Raw genomic sequence first — 17,144 nt, 5'->3', positions numbered from 1 at the left:
CTTAGAGAAGATTCAAACCAACCCCTTTGGAAAGAGAAATTCCTTGCAGACCTACCTATTCTCTTAGGAGAAGAGGTTAGAAACAAAATCAGTATATAGGCTGGAAACCTGTGACCCGATCTAATATATATCCTAAATGACCTTTTGTATATTGTTATCCTTTTTCCCGTAATGCCTTAATTTAATCGATTTGGGTGGTAAAAACTAATAATACTGCTATAGTAAAAAGTTATCCCTTAAAATTCTTATATAAGGTATCAGAATCAGTGTTATCTTTGCTCTTATTGTATTCAATTTCAAAATCCAAGCCTAATAGTTTGGAAATCCATAAGTGTTGAGAAGTGAATGTGATTTTTTGTTCCATTAGATACTTAAAACTGACATGATCTGTTTGAACCTGGAAATATTTGCTCCATAGGTAATGTCTCTATTTAAAGATTGAATGAAGTATAACCATCATTTCCATTTACTATGTAGATATAATTTGTTGTCTTAAACCCACGAATTTGCTAATGTAGCCGAATGATCTCCTTATTGCATTAACACGGCCCCATTCCTCTTCCCGAAGCATCTGTTTCTTTAACAAACACCTTGTTTAAGTCAGGTATGACCAATACTGGAGGCTGAGTCATTATCTCTTTTAGCTTTTTAGGTTGAGTCATTATCTCTTTTAGCTTCTTAAAGCTTTTATGTTTTACATAAATGCATAATTCATTATCAACTGTGTTAATGGTTTATAAATTAACCTATAACTCTTGACAAATTTCTTGAAATAACCAGTAAGGCCAAGAAAACTATGCAATTGTTTGATATTTCAAGGTTTAGTGATTCGAACCTTGTGATCACGTGGTCACACAACCTATAATTAATATTGAGATCTAATCCTAAAAAACTGAAATAGATCTGATAGGTATGTGACACAATGGAAACCTGTCTTAAGGCACCAACACTATTGGAATGAGTAGAATGATGCCATAAAGTTAGTTAATCTTCCATAAGTCACATTTAGTTCGTTCAAGAACTGAAGAATACAACAATCACTTTCACACGTTAAAACTGAAAAATTCAGAAGTAGTAATCATCAAAGCTGCCAAAATTTAGGTTACATGTGTTTAAATAGTTCCTAAAAATAACCCTAATGGATCTACCCTTGTGGGTTGAACTGACCCACATACAAAACTGACCTAAAAATCCTAAACTGAAAAGCCCATAATTTGCTCCAAATAAGCCTTGTATCCTAGCTCAAAACAAAATTTTAATCAAGCCCAAACATGAAAGAAAATAATTAAAATGACTAATTTGTCATTAATAGCATCATCTATCATTTCCTTGTATACTTATGATAAATAAGGAATATTATAAGAAAAGGATTCTTAAACATTAATGAATCCTTGCCACACTTGGAGATTATATTGTAGCTTATTAAAGATCCTTGTGGAACTAAGAAATCTCCAAAACAAGCTACCACATCCTTGCAGAAAAAAAAATCCTAGCCAAATAAGAAGTCACAAGTCAAAAGAAAGTAAATAAAAAATTTCATACATGTCAGAAGACTCCACATAAAGTTTTAGCCCGATTCAATGGTCAAATTGAGAATTATGACTATTATCGTAAAACCGGATAATTGCGCATTTTACTTCAAAATTCAAATCTAATTGCTTTTTTATTGCTTGGATCGTATCATTCCCTCTCTTCAAGAAGATTCACCTTCAAATCTTGAATAGGATTAGCAGTGACTTTATCATCCTCTTGTTTAAGAGTTCAGAATTCCCTTATTGCTAACACCTTTCTCCAACAACATTGTATGAAAGTAGTGACTGACAATAATTTCAAATAAGCACGCTGTAATAACCATTTACGTATGTACTTTTGAATGATAACCACAATGACTCTTCTTCATCTTTCATTCTTTTAGCGTTGTACCTCCTTTTCCCATGAAGCTTGAACATCATAGAATAATCTTTTACCCCCAAACCACGATTTAGTTTTTTGCATCGTTAATCTACAATCCTCATGTGTTTCCTCTTCCTTAATGAATACATTATACAAATAGGAAAAAAAAAACAACAAGAAGAAGATAATAATAGAGTTTATAATAAGAAGAACACTAATTTAGACTGAAGATTACGAACCTGACTTTTGTTTGGATCAGAACTTATAAAAAAAAAACAAATATAAAAGTGATGAAAATGGCTCAAACAACAACCAAATATCAAAATATGATGATAGTATAATGGCAGGAACGAAATCAATATAAATAAAACAAGTTTTGAAAGATAACACCAACAGACCCGTTATGATAAAACAAGACCCAATTCGGGAACCTAAAGAAACCGATATCCAAATGACCTTGAATTTAATATATAGTATTTTGATACAAAAACAAAAAACAAAATCAAACTTTATAGGGCGTTATATTATGTCTAGGTATCGAAACCCCTTATATCATCAGTTTGTGGTAGAATTGAACCTCTAGTTAAAATCTAAAGAAACCAATATCAAAATAAGCCCAAATTTAATATTTGGTGTCATGGGGGTGCAAACACCTCGATGTCATCTGGCGATGGTAGAGGCTTTTGTCATACTTCTTGTGTGAGGTGTTGTGTGTTGGGAAGAGTTTTTGGATTTAATCATAAAATTATGATTAATGCTTAGGAGTCACCAGTTAGTATTATAGTCACTAGGAACCTATGGTCTGCGAGAGTCTTGATAAGAGATTAGTTGTGTAAAATAAAGACGCATTACCCCAAGTGCACTCTACCTAAGGTAAACCACATTGTTGTTTGATTATTTTTTTTTAAGTTGGGTTTCTATTCGTTGGTCTTTTCTAAGGTTAAAGGCAAATCTCTCTTCATGAGAGGGTCTCTACCTTATTGAGTTAAATCTTAATCATTCCAAAGTTTGAATTTTCACATCGTATTTATTTACACCTTGTATCTTTAATACTCGAAGGTATACTTTATCGTATAATTTTACACCTTATAAATATTAAAGTCTACATCTGGACCCTAAAAAAAATATTAAAAAAAGGTTTTTGACATTTTGGCCAAATTCTAATGGATGATCATAAATTGGTTATGATATTCATTTTGCATTTTAAAACATGAAAAAGACGCAATTTTTGTTTTTATGAAGTCATGCTTGGAAAAATTTTAGAATTTGGCCGTATACATGAAAATGCTTTTTTTTTTTGGTTTTTGAAATGAAAAATTAATTTAAATATTTTTGAGATTTTTTTTAATCTTGAAAAAAAAGCTCAAGTGAGAAATGAATTATTTGCATAACAAGAACAATAAGTTCATGCTCTGTATACAACTTTGCAATTGCAGCTGGTAGAGTGAAGTGGGAAGCAACCTTGTGAAGAGGAAGGAGTTGCTGTCACTAGCTTGGCATGAAGTGGGTAGAGGTTCTGGTGGAAGAAATGGTGGTCTAAGTCGACTGTGGTGGCTGTTGCTGGAAAAGAAAGAAAAAAAAGAAATATACAGAGGGAAAAGGGAGGAAAGGAAGGACAGAAGAGAGCTATGGTGGCTGCTCTACCATTGGTAAACAGTCATTTGACGCAGGAGAAAGGTTTGTGTAGGGTGTTCAACGGGTGAAGACATGGTGGAGAAAGAAAGAGAGAAGAAATATGTGGAAACCAAAAAAGTTGGTTTTTTGACTGACTTTGAACCCAACTTTCTCCTCCCCTAGGTCATGAAATGCACCTTTATTTATAGAGAATCAAAAAGGGTAATCTTGTCTACACAGAAAAAAATTTTGAATCCTTGATTTTGTTGGGAAGGACCCCAACCGTTGGCTCAAAGTGTGCATCGTGAGTTGTCAAATTTGCAAAAAACGGCCGCTTGAGTTGCCCTATTTAGGTCAACGCCGACGCCGTCTCATTGTCATTCAGAATGAAATGTTCACTTGGGGTTGTAGAGAAACTACAAGGGATCATTTATATGCACATAGAGAAATAAAGCATTAAATATACCTGTAAAGTAGCTATTCGGGCAGCATTCTAAAACAAAATCGAGGAAAATAATGAACAGTGACCAAATGACGTGTCGTTTGCTCCTCTTATATATAATCAAAACGGCATCGTTTTAGGTTTGAATTAGGGATTTTGCTAAAGTTCAATGTAGTCCTTCAGCTTTCAGTTTATTTCAATTGAACCGCTAATTAACCATAAACTTTTGATTTAATGTAATTAAGCCCCAGATGAATTGCCGTTTGAGCTCTGAATTCACACGCCTTCTGCACTTTAGTCCTTGATATTGGATTTATGCAATTTAGCCCTTAATTGACCATTAAACTTTTAATTTCTTCAATTTCATCCCTGGATTTCGTCATTTAAGCCCCTATAATTTGATGCCTTTTACATATTGATCCTTAACTGTGAATTTCTTTAATTTAGCCCTTAATTGACCCTAAAACTTCAATTTTCTTGCAATTTAGCCCCGAATTTCAATTAATTAACTTGAAAAAACATTTAAATATGGTCTCTTAAAATTTAAATTTTCTCAATTAAGCCCAAATTAGGCTCCCTAACTTAATTTTCACCAATTAATCCCTAAATAAAATTAATTTGACCCATTCAAAGTATAATCAAGTCCCTGCACTTAATTAAATCCTTCAATTAAACCTAAATTAATTCTTAAACATAATTAAAATTCAAATTGGCCTTTAAAAATTTAATTACATCATTGGATTTATTTTTTATGTAAATTCATCCAATCATCATTTAATTTGGCCTTTAATTTACATTTTCCTTCATTTTAGGCATAATAGGGTGCAATTAGGCTTTAAAGTTTCCTCTAAAAATTACAGCTTGATTTTTCGGCCTACTTTCTCCACATTGTCAGCCTTTATTTTATTTTTTGATTTCTATTGTAAAAAAATAAATTATGAGTAATAACCCATAATTGGGTTATGATAGTTGCCCTCCTCTTTACAATGCTTATAATAACAAGTCTCATAAGAAACTTTAGATAGTAAGTGTTTTAAAGAAGAAAAGGAAGAATGAGAGATAATGGACTCATCATATTAAGAAATGATGAATCATTATGAGGGCTATAAAGTGCATTTAGAGTAAAAACTGGAAAATTTTTCTTTTAAAAATTTAGAGATTCTGAAATGGTCAAATTGTCACAGGTGACATTACCTAGAGAAAATAAAAAATTTTATGAGGTTGGTCTCATTTGAATGTATGACCTACCTAGGTGAAAAACATAAAGATTTTTCAAAGTAAAAAATACAAAAAAAATTCAAAATGGTCTTATTGTAGTAGGCTACCTGCCTAAGTGAAAAACACGAAGATTTTTTTAAAATGATGAGAAATGCAGAGATTTTTCAAAGTGGTGAAAAATATAAGAATTTTTCAAAGTGATTTCGTTGTACTAGATGACCTGCCTAGATGAAAAACACAAAGATTCTCTAGATTTTTATTGTAAGAATCCAGTATCTTTAGCATGTGTTTATATTTTTTAGCCTGATCCTTGGTAATAGATTATAGAGAATACCCCATTCATTTTAGATGGGATCGAGTTTCAAAAGACATTTCATCTATCCAAAGACAAGGAACTCTGATACCACCAATAGTGAGTTGAATTTCCAAAACTCCTACTTGAAAAGTACCTAGAGAGTTTAGTTAAGAAGAACATTAAGGTACAATATGCTATTCAATGGCAGCAATGAGCTAGAAGAGAGAAAAAAAAAGAGAGGAAGAAAGAGACGAGAGAAGAGCAAGTGAAAAGAACTAATTCATCATAATTTTTTCTGCTAATCTCTACAACAAAAAATGTTTTTTACATATGAGGTACTATTGTCTACCAATACTATTCCTTTAGTCTAGGCCACTGTGTGGCAATAATTATAACTAGTAAACAATAATAAAACAGTGCACTAAAGATGGGATAGATAAAACTTAAAACAAGGACAAAATATTGTGTTGAGGCAGGTTAGCGAAACTTTATGTTTTCCCATGTCTTTCTAATTAAAATTATAGTGATTGTTTTTTTTTTCAATCAATCCTAACCCCTTTTTTCGTGCATGTTCTTTCTTCAATAATGTACATAACACATGCATGGTAGCACTTTCATGTGAGTATGATTTATTTTATAGAAAAGTAAAGATAGCTCATTTATGATATGTCAATCTTGGCCAAGCACCATAACATCAAGTCCCAGTGATCCATTTCTTATTACAAAATTGATCGCTTTGAGTTATTGCTGAGTTTTGGTTTTGCTTGTTTTTCACTATTTTTTTCTTGTATGATTAATGACTTTAGTTGTGACCAAATTTATTGTGAAATCTTCTGGTACATTTTGTTTTTGTAATGCTTCCCTTCCTAATTCTCCTCTCTTTATAAAATAGGCTGTTAGAGGAAAAGAACAAATATATTATAACGGATAATGAAGAATCATACAACAAAATTAAAAGAATACATGGTCATATCTAGAACCCTCAAAACTCACTCCTACACTCTACACATTCACTCCAAGACACTTCTTGTACCTAACAATGTAATCTCTGAAAAAAATCTAGAATCTTTGATTCAGGTTATTCTTGGTGGTTTCTAGCCTTTTACTAATTTAATGTTTCTTATAATATTAGTTGTTGGGTTGGTTTTGGTTTTGTTTATTAAGAAAATACACTAAAGAGTGATAGTAAAAAATAGTGATGGTGTGGTGGTTTTGAGGTACCATTACTTTCTCACCTAACTTAAAGCAGCATGTTTGATTAGTAATTAAAAGTGTATTTTTATCAAGGTTTTATATCATCATATTGCACTTACAGTATCATTAAATTCCCTAACTTAAGCATGTTTTATAATAATAAGTCTGATAATATAAGATATCTTTAATTTATTGTAAATGCTCATTTTAATTGCAAGCATATCTCACAATTTAAAGGATTGATTTATGTGTTTAAGTATTAAAATTAAAAAGACAAAAAAATGACTAAGTTTAAAAAAAAAGATGTTGGTTCAATTCAAACTACAATATCATTCGGTTATTGGATCATAACTAGAGTTGTAGAACATGTATTTAGGTTTGATTTATATGGATGGAAAGTTAAGACATAGATCTAAAACATTCATGAAGAGTTCAAGATTTAAATAGGTCATTTTCAAGTTTAAATTGTAGCATTAAAAGTGAAGTCGGAATCTGTCCTGCAGCCTAGACAATGTTTGGTGCTCAGCCCATATCTCGAGTTCTAGAAGTCCAAATGAGCTCATTCTTATTTTGTTAGAAAACTAAGACAAATTCCTAGAACTTTTATAAAGACTATCTGTTCAAATTCTAACGTTAGCAATGATAGACAAAAAGATAATGGTTATCATTAAGTCAAGAGGTGGCCACCCACTCAATAATTAGTTATTAAATCAATAGTTTTAAATTTTAGCCTATAAAAATAGGCATTTGCCATATATTTAGACATCCTGATTTTCAGATCAAGATCATATTCTTGCTTTCTTTCTTTGTATTTTTGTAATGATTAAGTTTTGCTTGTATTAATCTCTTGTTTATGCTTTTCATCATAACTATGTTCTTATCTAATTTATTTATGCTTCTTTTCTTCATAATGTTTAGCTAAGTTTATTATGTCACGGTGAAAAAGTTTTACTAATGATGTTAGAATATGTATAATATAAACTTAACATGGACTTCAATACTTATATCCAAGAGTTTGTTATTAACATGTCTTATCTTTTTATCTTATTAATTCTTAATACCTTATTAAATGATTAATCTAGATTTGTGTTGTGCAACCCTTGGTATAACAAATACTTGGGCATTTTTATAGCTTTTGTATGGTATAACCGACACCTGTGTTATGAAACGAACTTGATTTATTGTTAATATAAGTTAATATTATGAATTCCTGACAATATTTAAAAATATGGTGTTACTAAAATAAGATAATTAATATAAGCATGTTAAAATTTTATAATGAACTATTAATGATAAATCATCCGATTAGAACCTTCTTTGTATGTGGTTTCCAGTTGATTAATAAAAAGAGTTTATATTATACTTATTTTTAATACTATTAGTGGATTCTCTAACCTTAACAATTGCATTTATTTTTTATTAATACGCATATCAATATCACATTTTAAAGTTCTCTTCAACTGCTTTTCATTTGTTGTTTATAATTTTATATAGTTCACCTCTCTATGGTTTGACCCTGGTCTTACCAGGTTATTTATTACTTCAACACTCCTGCACTTAGAATAAAGCATCAATCTTTTGATTATGTCAATGTTCTCTAAACAATGCAGTATATTATGTGTGAAGGCACAAATACATATCCAATATATACATGTATGACAATTATGGAATAAAATGCATGCTAAATAAAAAAGTAAACAAGCACAATAATTAAAGATAGAAATTAAAAATAAAAGACAAAACTTAGTCCTAAATTCTCCAGGGATGATTATCATTTATAATAATATCCAACCTTATTTATACTGTTACAGGCTTTGAATCCTACTTATAAAAGGAATCCTAATCCTATACATATATTGGTATTATATAAAAAGGTCTATTAAATTCCTCTTGTATTGATCATCCTTAGTTGATTTTTGACTTATGATTAGTTATTTTAAGGATAAAAAACTATAAGTATAACTATATCCTCTAGTTGTGCACACATTCAAACCTTGTTGTTTGATTGCTTTTGTTTTATCGATGATGACTTTTTATTACGTAGTCATTTGTTTCTTCAACTTTCTTAGTTGATAAATGACTCTTCTAAACGACACATTTTGAATATGAATAAAGGGATTAAAGTCTTCAACACGAATAGCAACACCCTAAAGAGAATAAAAGTTCACCTTTGCTCATCTTCTCATTTTTCCTTCACCGAACATGCTTCTCTTTTCTAACCCACTACCACTGATGTAATTAGGAAGCTCATAAGATACAATTGCATAGCTTGTAAGGTGTTCTTGCTTAATTTCATCTGCATGTCATTGGAAATGCTAAGTAGAAGCAACTAATTTTAGGGTGCTCGTAGGAAAGTTTCTGATGGCTCAGATTGTGGAAAGTCGGAATCAACTTACTACACATCTGCAAAATCCTAGTAGCCTTTTTAACTCTAATAATAGGTTAAGTTTGATTTTGTTTTCAATTCCTTGTTTTTTCCTTATTTATATTCATTAATTAAGGGATTAATCTTAATGTATATAATTTATTTCATTGCTGTAGATACAGTACAAGGATGTTATTTATTAAAATAATTAAATTTAAATTTACTTAAACTCGCTATATCTTCATGGTTTTATATATATATAAAGTTGACTTGAGTTGAGTTACCTAACTCATTATTTGACTATTGTGTTTGTTGATCTTGAATTGTGTTTAAAAATGTTATTTATAATTTGATTAATTTTTTTTTTATCGTTGATAATTTTAGCTCGTTTAATGATGTTTATTCAACATTATCCTGTTTGTATGTTTTAAATAAATATAAAAACTAAGCTGAAAAAAATTGTTTAATTCTTACTTTTCAATTTGTTGACTAATATTTTTTTGTGTTGTTTTACTCTGTCCATTTTGTAAAAGAGAGAGAGAGAGAATTAAAAAAGCACACATCCCAAGAAAAGAAACTCACGAGGGAAAAAAAATCCCCCACCCCCGGGCAGCAACGGCAGCAACTGCCATCAGCATCTCACTGTCCACCAAAACATCTCCTCCAGCCTCCTTCCCGTCCAGAAGCCGGAATCACGAGTAACCGCAGCTGCTGCAACCGACGACACGCGTTCCAATCGAGCCAAGGATATCTTGTCCACAAAAGCACAGCAGCGAGGAGTCGAAGGTCATGAAAGTAGGAGTTTAGTATATTCTTGTCTTATAACAATACTAATATAGGTATGTTATCTCTCCTTGCTTGCTGCTGCTGCTGCTCTTTCTCTTGGTTTATTTGGGAGAAATTAAAGAATACTCTTCTTTTTCTGAATCTTACATGCCAGTATAACAAACAAAACATTTACAGGCAGATTAACTGAATCGCTATAAACATTATAAGCTTTAAGTCAACTTTTGTAAGTTGTATTCTCTTATTTTATATAATCATTACAAATCAGAAGCTGAGTGGGATTAGCTGTATAGGAGTTTTTCTAACAGAGACATAAATACAGTTTGGTTTTCGGGCAGCTGAAGAACGCAACAATGGCATCGACAGGGCAATCCCAGTCACTAAAAAGAAGGGATGCACCGGTAACAAGAGAAGGAGGGGATCAGCTAACTCTAACCCCTTTAGGTGCTGGAAATGAAGTGGGTCGATCCTGTGTTTACATGTCATTTAAAGGCAAGACAGTATTGGTATTGCTTCCCTCCATCCTTCCCTCTACGCATTTTGTTGTTTTTCAATTATGCCATTTTATACTAATTTACTATTGGTAATTCTTGATTATGCTGGATCAAATTCAATGAATTTATTTTGTTTATTAATTTATGTTTTTGTTGTCGAATTATGCCTGTGTTAGTTTGATTGTGGAATTCATCTGGCTTATTCGGGTATGGCTGCTTTGCCTTACTTCGATGAGATTGACCCTTCCACTATTGATGTACTTCTCGTTACACAGTATGCATTTCTTCACCTTCTCTTGCTAATTCTCCTTGCTTGGCTATTTTATGTATGTATATTGATTTTCCATTCCATGAGGCAATATTTTGTGTCTCACTATTAGTTTCGTAAATGCTAGTTTTTTCTCTCACTGAATGCTCCCTTGATTTGACCTTGCTTGCTTTCTTTTTTGTTCATTTTCTTGTCAAAAGAATACTTTGAAGAGATATCTCCTATGATAATGTAGTAAGATTGCATGAAATTTTTAGCTGCGAGAGATCAAATTGTCGAAGGAAGAACATGAAATTGTTTCAGAACTAGAGAACACTCAGCTCAGAAGTCAGATATACAAGTATTGAGAAAGTTAGTGTTGGGTTATTTTGGTCCAATATTTGGGAAGATTTTTAGCTGCGAGAGATCAACTTGTCCAAGGAAGAACATGAAATTGTTTCAGAATTAGAGAACACTGAGCTCAGAAGTCAGATATACAAGTATTGAGAAAGTTAGTGTTAGGGTATTTTGGTGTAATATTTGGGAAGATTTTATTGTGACAATACAAGTTGGGAAGGAGTTTAAATATCGTGAGAAAAACTGCATGATGCAGTTCCTTAGGTGCTTAAACTTGCATTATCATGGCCATTTGATAGGCAGTGGCTAGGTTCCTCATCAGTAGAAGTTAGCCAAGTCTCTTATGATGCTGGAATTGACAATAATATAAATTGAAACAGTGAAACTTAAACTTGATGCTTTGTCAACAAGAGAGGGCAGCCTGAACTTTCTTACCTCTATAAAAAATTATCAGTAGTGTTCTTGATGTGTGCTGGGAACTTTTTACTCTTAACTGGATCTATGCAGTTGTAGAGAAGTATAGATGTAATGAGATTTCTGATAAAGTTTTGTTGGAATCTGAAGTGTCATAGACTCTTGATATCTATATTTTAATTATTCACATGCTCCTTGTTGCAAGAAGATGAGTGATCTTCTAAGAAATAGGTATGCGCTCGTGTGGTTTATTGCTTATGATGGGAACCACAATAGAACAGTGCTGAAAATGCATGCAGTTGGGGAGTGAAAGCAATCCATTTTCCGGCTGAAGAAATCATTAGGAAAATCTTGATTATCCATGCTATATTATAATAAATTTTTTTTAAATGTGATTAAATATCATAAAGTGTTCAACAAGAAAGCAAAACAATAAAAGAATATAAATTATTTCTACTAATTAATTATGTTGAATATTAGTGTGATTGCATATTATGCAATGATTCAAAAAAATGAAAATAATGAAAAATCATTGTATCACATTGGTTGGGATATAAATATGCTCCATTTGCTGAAATTTCATTTAAGGTGTCAGGAAACTCTGCTTAGTTTCTTTTTTTTCTTTTTCTTTTTTTGAGAATTCTTTCTGTTACATTAATGAAGTCATAAGGGCCTCTTCGATTTTTTTAAACAAATAAAATCAGTACTGTGTTTTTTATATTTGTTAATTTAGTTTTTGTTATCTATCGTTACTTTTTCAATCAAAATTTTTAGGCCTCTCTAGTTTTTTCTCATCAATCATTGGGAGTGATGCTTTCTGCTTGCAGCTTTCACTTGGATCATGCTGCATCCCTACCTTATTTTCTTGAGAAGGTTTGTTTTTTTTACTGATTTCTACAAAGTTATTGTATCTTTCACTAGGATCGATCTAACATGTTCGCTCTTTATCAGACCACATTCAGAGGTCGAGTTTTCATGACTCATGCCACAAAGGCTATCTACAAGTTGCTTTTGACTGATTATGTAAAAGTGAGCAAAGTTTCAGTGGAAGATATGTTGTTTGATGAGAAAGACATAAACTGCTCAATGGATAAAATCGAGGTCTGTGTTTATGAATTCTTGCATTCATTTGTTTGCATCTATCCGCAACCTTTTTGTTCTTCCAGAAACTTGATCCACTTTGTTTGCCTTCCATCTAAGCAATAGCTTGGAAATATTTTTGTTTATTATATTTGGCTTGGCATTATGTTGTGGTCCCAAAGTCAGGGGCCCAGGAATTCAGCTTATTGGTTATTCTTCTTTATCACCTCCTATCCATGTTGAATTAATTGCTCTAGATGAAAGGTCTGCATCTTCTGGAATTTAAAGTGTTTCAATCTTGCATTTGGTGTTGTGAATTTTGCTCTCTATGGATTTCTTAGCTTTCAGTCTGTTTGAGTTTGGCATTGTTAGTTGTTGGCTTCTCATTTGAGGCTTGCATGTTTCACATGGAAACTTAGGACCAATTTATATGCATGTGATAATTAAGTTATGCCTTTCTTTTTCCAGTACTGATCAATCTAAGTTGATTCCACACTTAAGTTGCATTTGTAATACTCTATTGCCTGATTAATCAAAGAGCATATTCAAGTAGTTGTGGTTGACAGCCATGTATCTTTCTTGAACTATGAGAGTTTGGGTCATATTATAGCGGGTGCCATCCCACTCTTTATCTTCCTGCACATGTAATATTTTAGTGATTAGTAATAAGATAACAGTAATTCAACAAAGAAAAAATGTCGATAAAGGAAAATTTTGTCAGCGAAGTGGGAACCTTCTGGTTGGCATACAGGGCCCCTGCCCCAGTACAGTTAAGCAGAAAGGTTTGGTAACAACTGGATGAAAATTTATTTATTTTTTCCCTTGTTTGTTCGAAAGAAAGGGTGCTTATTCCAAAATGGTAGTTGCTTATCTTGTTCTCAATATAGCATCTCTTTTGGTAAGCATTAAGCTATGCTTGGCATTTTAATTTGATAAATCTGTCCGTGACCGATCCATATGAGTTAATGTTTGGGCTGATTAAAGGATGTTTTCACAATTATGAAATAATAATAAAAAGTAGGTATTTAAGTTTTGGGAGTATTCTGAAAATACAATTCTATGGAACGAATTCAAAGTTAGGATTTCTTTTTTCTTGTAATTTTATTTCCATCCTTGTAGCACAATCACGATATATGAGTGCAAGTGGTCAAAACCATTGAGAGATTGCAGAGGGAACGTGAGGACATCTCTTTTATATGTTTTTCTATTCATACATGGACTGTTAATCCTAATCCCTGACCTGACATTTTTGTCAAGGTTGGGTGCATGTGTTTGCATTTTGGTCATTCTGTGTGAGCAGATCTGCTGCTGTTTGCCAGGTCTTATTTTCCTTATTATGGGGTTACTTTTAATGTTCCTTTATCATCCTCTGTTTAACTTAAAAGTCCTTCATTTCATTAATGATTTTTGTAATTGCAGGTTATTGACTTCCATCAGACTGTGGATGTTAATGGCATTAAATTTTGGTGCTACACTGCTGGCCATGTCCTTGGCGCTGCCATGTTCATGGTAGATATTGCTGGTGTTCGAGTGCTGTATACTGGAGACTATTCACGTGAAGAAGATCGGCATCTTCGTGCTGCTGAGATGCCACAATTCTCTCCAGACATATGCATAATTGAATCTACCTTTGGTGTCCAACTCCATCAACCTCGACACCTTCGGGAGAAGCGCTTCACTGATGTTATCCATTCCACCATCTCTCGAGGTGGTCGTGTTCTAATTCCAGCATTTGCTCTTGGCCGAGCTCAAGAACTCCTTTTGATCCTTGATGAGTATTGGTCAAACCATCCTGAGCTTCACAACATTCCCATATATTATGCTTCTCCCCTTGCAAAAAGGTGTATGACTGTTTACCAGACATACATTCTTTCTATGAATGAAAGGATCCAGAATCAGTTTGCGAATTCAAACCCCTTCAAATTCAAGCATATATCACCGTTAAATAGCATTGAAAATTTTCCGGATGTAGGGCCATCTGTGGTTATGGCAAGTCCTGGAGGACTGCAGAGCGGTTTGTCAAGGCAGTTGTTTGATATGTGGTGCTCTGATAAGAAAAATGCTTGTGTTTTACCTGGATATGTTGTTGAAGGGACCCTAGCTAAGAAAATCATTAATGAGCCAAAGGAGGTACAGCTCATGAATGGATTGACTGCACCACTCAACATGCAGGTCCATTACATCTCGTTCTCTGCCCATGCAGATTATGCCCAGACAAGTACATTTTTGAAAGAGCTCATGCCTCCTAACATTATACTTGTTCATGGAGAAGCCAATGAAATGGGAAGGCTCAAACAGAAACTTATCACAGAATTTGCTGACGGCAACACCAAGATAATCACCCCAAAGAATTGCCAGTCTGTTGAGATGTATTTCAACTCTGAAAAAATGGCAAAAACCATTGGAAAGCTGGCTGAAAGGACCCCGGATGTTGGTGAAACTGTCAGTGGTATACTGGTGAAGAAGGGCTTCACTTATCAAATCATGGCACCTGGAGATCTCCATGTCTTCTCACAACTGTCAACTGGAAATATTACTCAGAGGATTACCATTCCATTTTCTGGTGCATTTGGTGTGATAAAGCACAGGCTTGAGCAGATTTATGAGAGTGTGGAGTCTGGAACTGACGAGGAGTCTGGGTCTCCAACATTGCAAGTGCACGAGCTGGTAACAGTGAAACAAGAATCTGATGGACATATTTCACTTCATTGGACTGCTGACCCCATAAGTGATATGGTGTCTGATTCAATTGTAGCTTTGGTTTTGAACATCAGCCGGGAGGTTCCTAAGGTAATTGTCGAGTCAGAGGACATAAAATCTGAGGAAGAAAATGAGAAAATAGCAGAGAAAGTGATTTATGCCTTCCTTGTTTCACTTTTTGGAGATGTGAAACTTGGAGAGAACGGGAAGCTGGTCATAAGTGTCGATGGGAATGTGGCAGAGCTTGACAAACAGAGTGGGGATGTTGAGAGTGAGAATGAAGGTCTCAAGGAACGAGTTAGGACAGCATTTAGGCGAATTCAAAGTGCTGTGAGGCCAATCCCGCTCCCGCACCCTGCATCTTAGCTTTTCTCTTTCCTTTTCCGTCTTGTTTCAACATGGTTCTGACCTTCGAGAATAGATTTTGTTTCTATTGAGCACTCATTTCTAATTTATCCTCTGTTTCCGTAGTAACTTTATGTTTGAATGCATTCTGCCTTGAGGTTGCCTATTATTTTAGTCTTGTGCCTTGATGATTTTTCTCATTGCTGTAGTATGGACCTATCCTACCAAGGGATAGTTAGATTTCAAATTAATGCTTTAAAAAACCAGTTTCTAAAAATAAAATTGAATATTTGCTGCGTGCAAGTTGTAAATAGTCAGATTTCTAACCATTTTTTCTATGTGAGAATAGCTGTCGTGACATGATTTTATTCTTGAAATGCAGGATTAATTGCTAGTTCAGTCAGATTCTAAATCTGTGATTCAAAAAAGTCAGTTTCTAATATTATGATTGAATGTTGGTTGCATATAAGTTCTAAATAGTCAGATTTGTAACCACTGTTTCCATGCGAGTTGCTTTCATGACTTGATTTTATTCTTGAAGTTCAGTTGACGGTTTAAATTATGGGATTGATTGATACATCTCTGGTAATAGGAATCTGTGATTCGGTTATTTTACCAGCTTAGATGAGAGAGAAAAGGAGAGAGAGAAAGCAACGCCATTAACGATGAATCAGAGGTGGAGAAGAAGCATGTGCCACTTGGTCCAGTAGGTAACGACTAGAGGAGTCCATCGCCGCCTTGAAAACCACTATTTGCTCTTGTATCTTGAATGCGCAGATTGCCAGGCCCTCACATGCCTTCATTTCAATAATTTTAATAATATTATATAATTAGTAAAATATGCAGGAGCCTCTTTCTCAATTTGAGAATTATCCAAAAAATCAAAAGAAAAATACATAATTGTCATTAAACGTCTTTTTTATTTCTTGTCTTCAAAAGGTAAGTTCATGAATTCATTGTATAATTATAGCTGAAACGCTAAAAATACCTTCAAGTGATAGGTATATATCATTTTTCTGTAAGGGTAAAAAAGCTATTAAATTGTGTTAAAAAATTATGTGAAGACCAATCCTCCCTTAATGAATTTAACAATACAAAACACCCTTAAAATTAACATATTTAAGTTTTGTGAATAAAAGCTTAGACATTGGAATAATATTTCAATCTACAGTGTTATAAATTTAAAAACTTAAGTTTAAAATTGATGCCTTTTAGTTTTTTTTATAATAATTTAGTTATTGTGTTCTATTTTGTATTTTATTTTTCTAAGATTTTAATAATGATTTCTATAATTTGCTATTTACGAAGAGGGATTCAAATTTTTGCATGTTAAGAATTTTATTTTTATGGTCAGTCAGAACTATAGCTTGCTTTTAAATAGTTAAATTTATGAATGCATCCAGTAGTGTGCATGATAATACCCGCACCCATATAACATATTCTTATTGGTTTAAGGTGTCATATTTTTTTTTTTTTATATATATATATATATATATATAGCCCTAAACATGAACATTAAGAAGCTATAGTGAGTTGGATTTCTACAACAATTTGCTTAAAGAACATTAAGAGAGTTTAGTGAAGAAGAACAATAACATATAGTATGCTATCCATTGGCAGTAATAAGTAAGAAGAGAGAAGAATAAAGAGGAAGAAAGAGACGAGAGAGGAGGGAGAGAGAAACTAATTTCATCATAATT

General features: G+C 32.9%; 1 protein-coding gene across 2 annotated transcripts; it reads left to right on the top strand.

Annotated features, from left to right (window-relative positions):
- Positions 1-9,553: 9,553 nt before the first annotated feature.
- LOC105110007 (cleavage and polyadenylation specificity factor subunit 3-I-like) lies at positions 9,554-15,590 on the top strand. Of its 2 annotated transcripts, none has more exons than XM_011004900.1 (6): positions 9,554-9,860; positions 10,146-10,313; positions 10,478-10,575; positions 12,147-12,192; positions 12,271-12,420; positions 13,819-15,590. In XM_011004900.1, exons 2-6 carry the CDS (start codon positions 10,161-10,163, stop codon positions 15,463-15,465), a joined length of 2,094 nt encoding a protein of 697 aa, XP_011003202.1. In that variant the 5' UTR covers positions 9,554-9,860; positions 10,146-10,160; the 3' UTR covers positions 15,466-15,590. The 2 variants fall into 2 exon arrangements, with proteins under 2 accessions (XP_011003202.1, XP_011003203.1); XM_011004901.1 differs by having other exon boundaries at positions 10,130-10,313.
- The last annotated feature ends 1,554 nt before the right edge of the window (positions 15,591-17,144 follow it).

Source organism: Populus euphratica, unplaced genomic scaffold (genome assembly GCF_000495115.2).
Source record: "Populus euphratica unplaced genomic scaffold, PopEup_1.0 scaffold590.1, whole genome shotgun sequence".
NCBI classification, from domain to species: Eukaryota; Viridiplantae; Streptophyta; class Magnoliopsida; order Malpighiales; family Salicaceae; genus Populus; species Populus euphratica.
The sequence above is the reverse complement of the archived record's forward strand: the minus strand, read 5'-3'. Positions and strand labels throughout refer to the sequence as shown.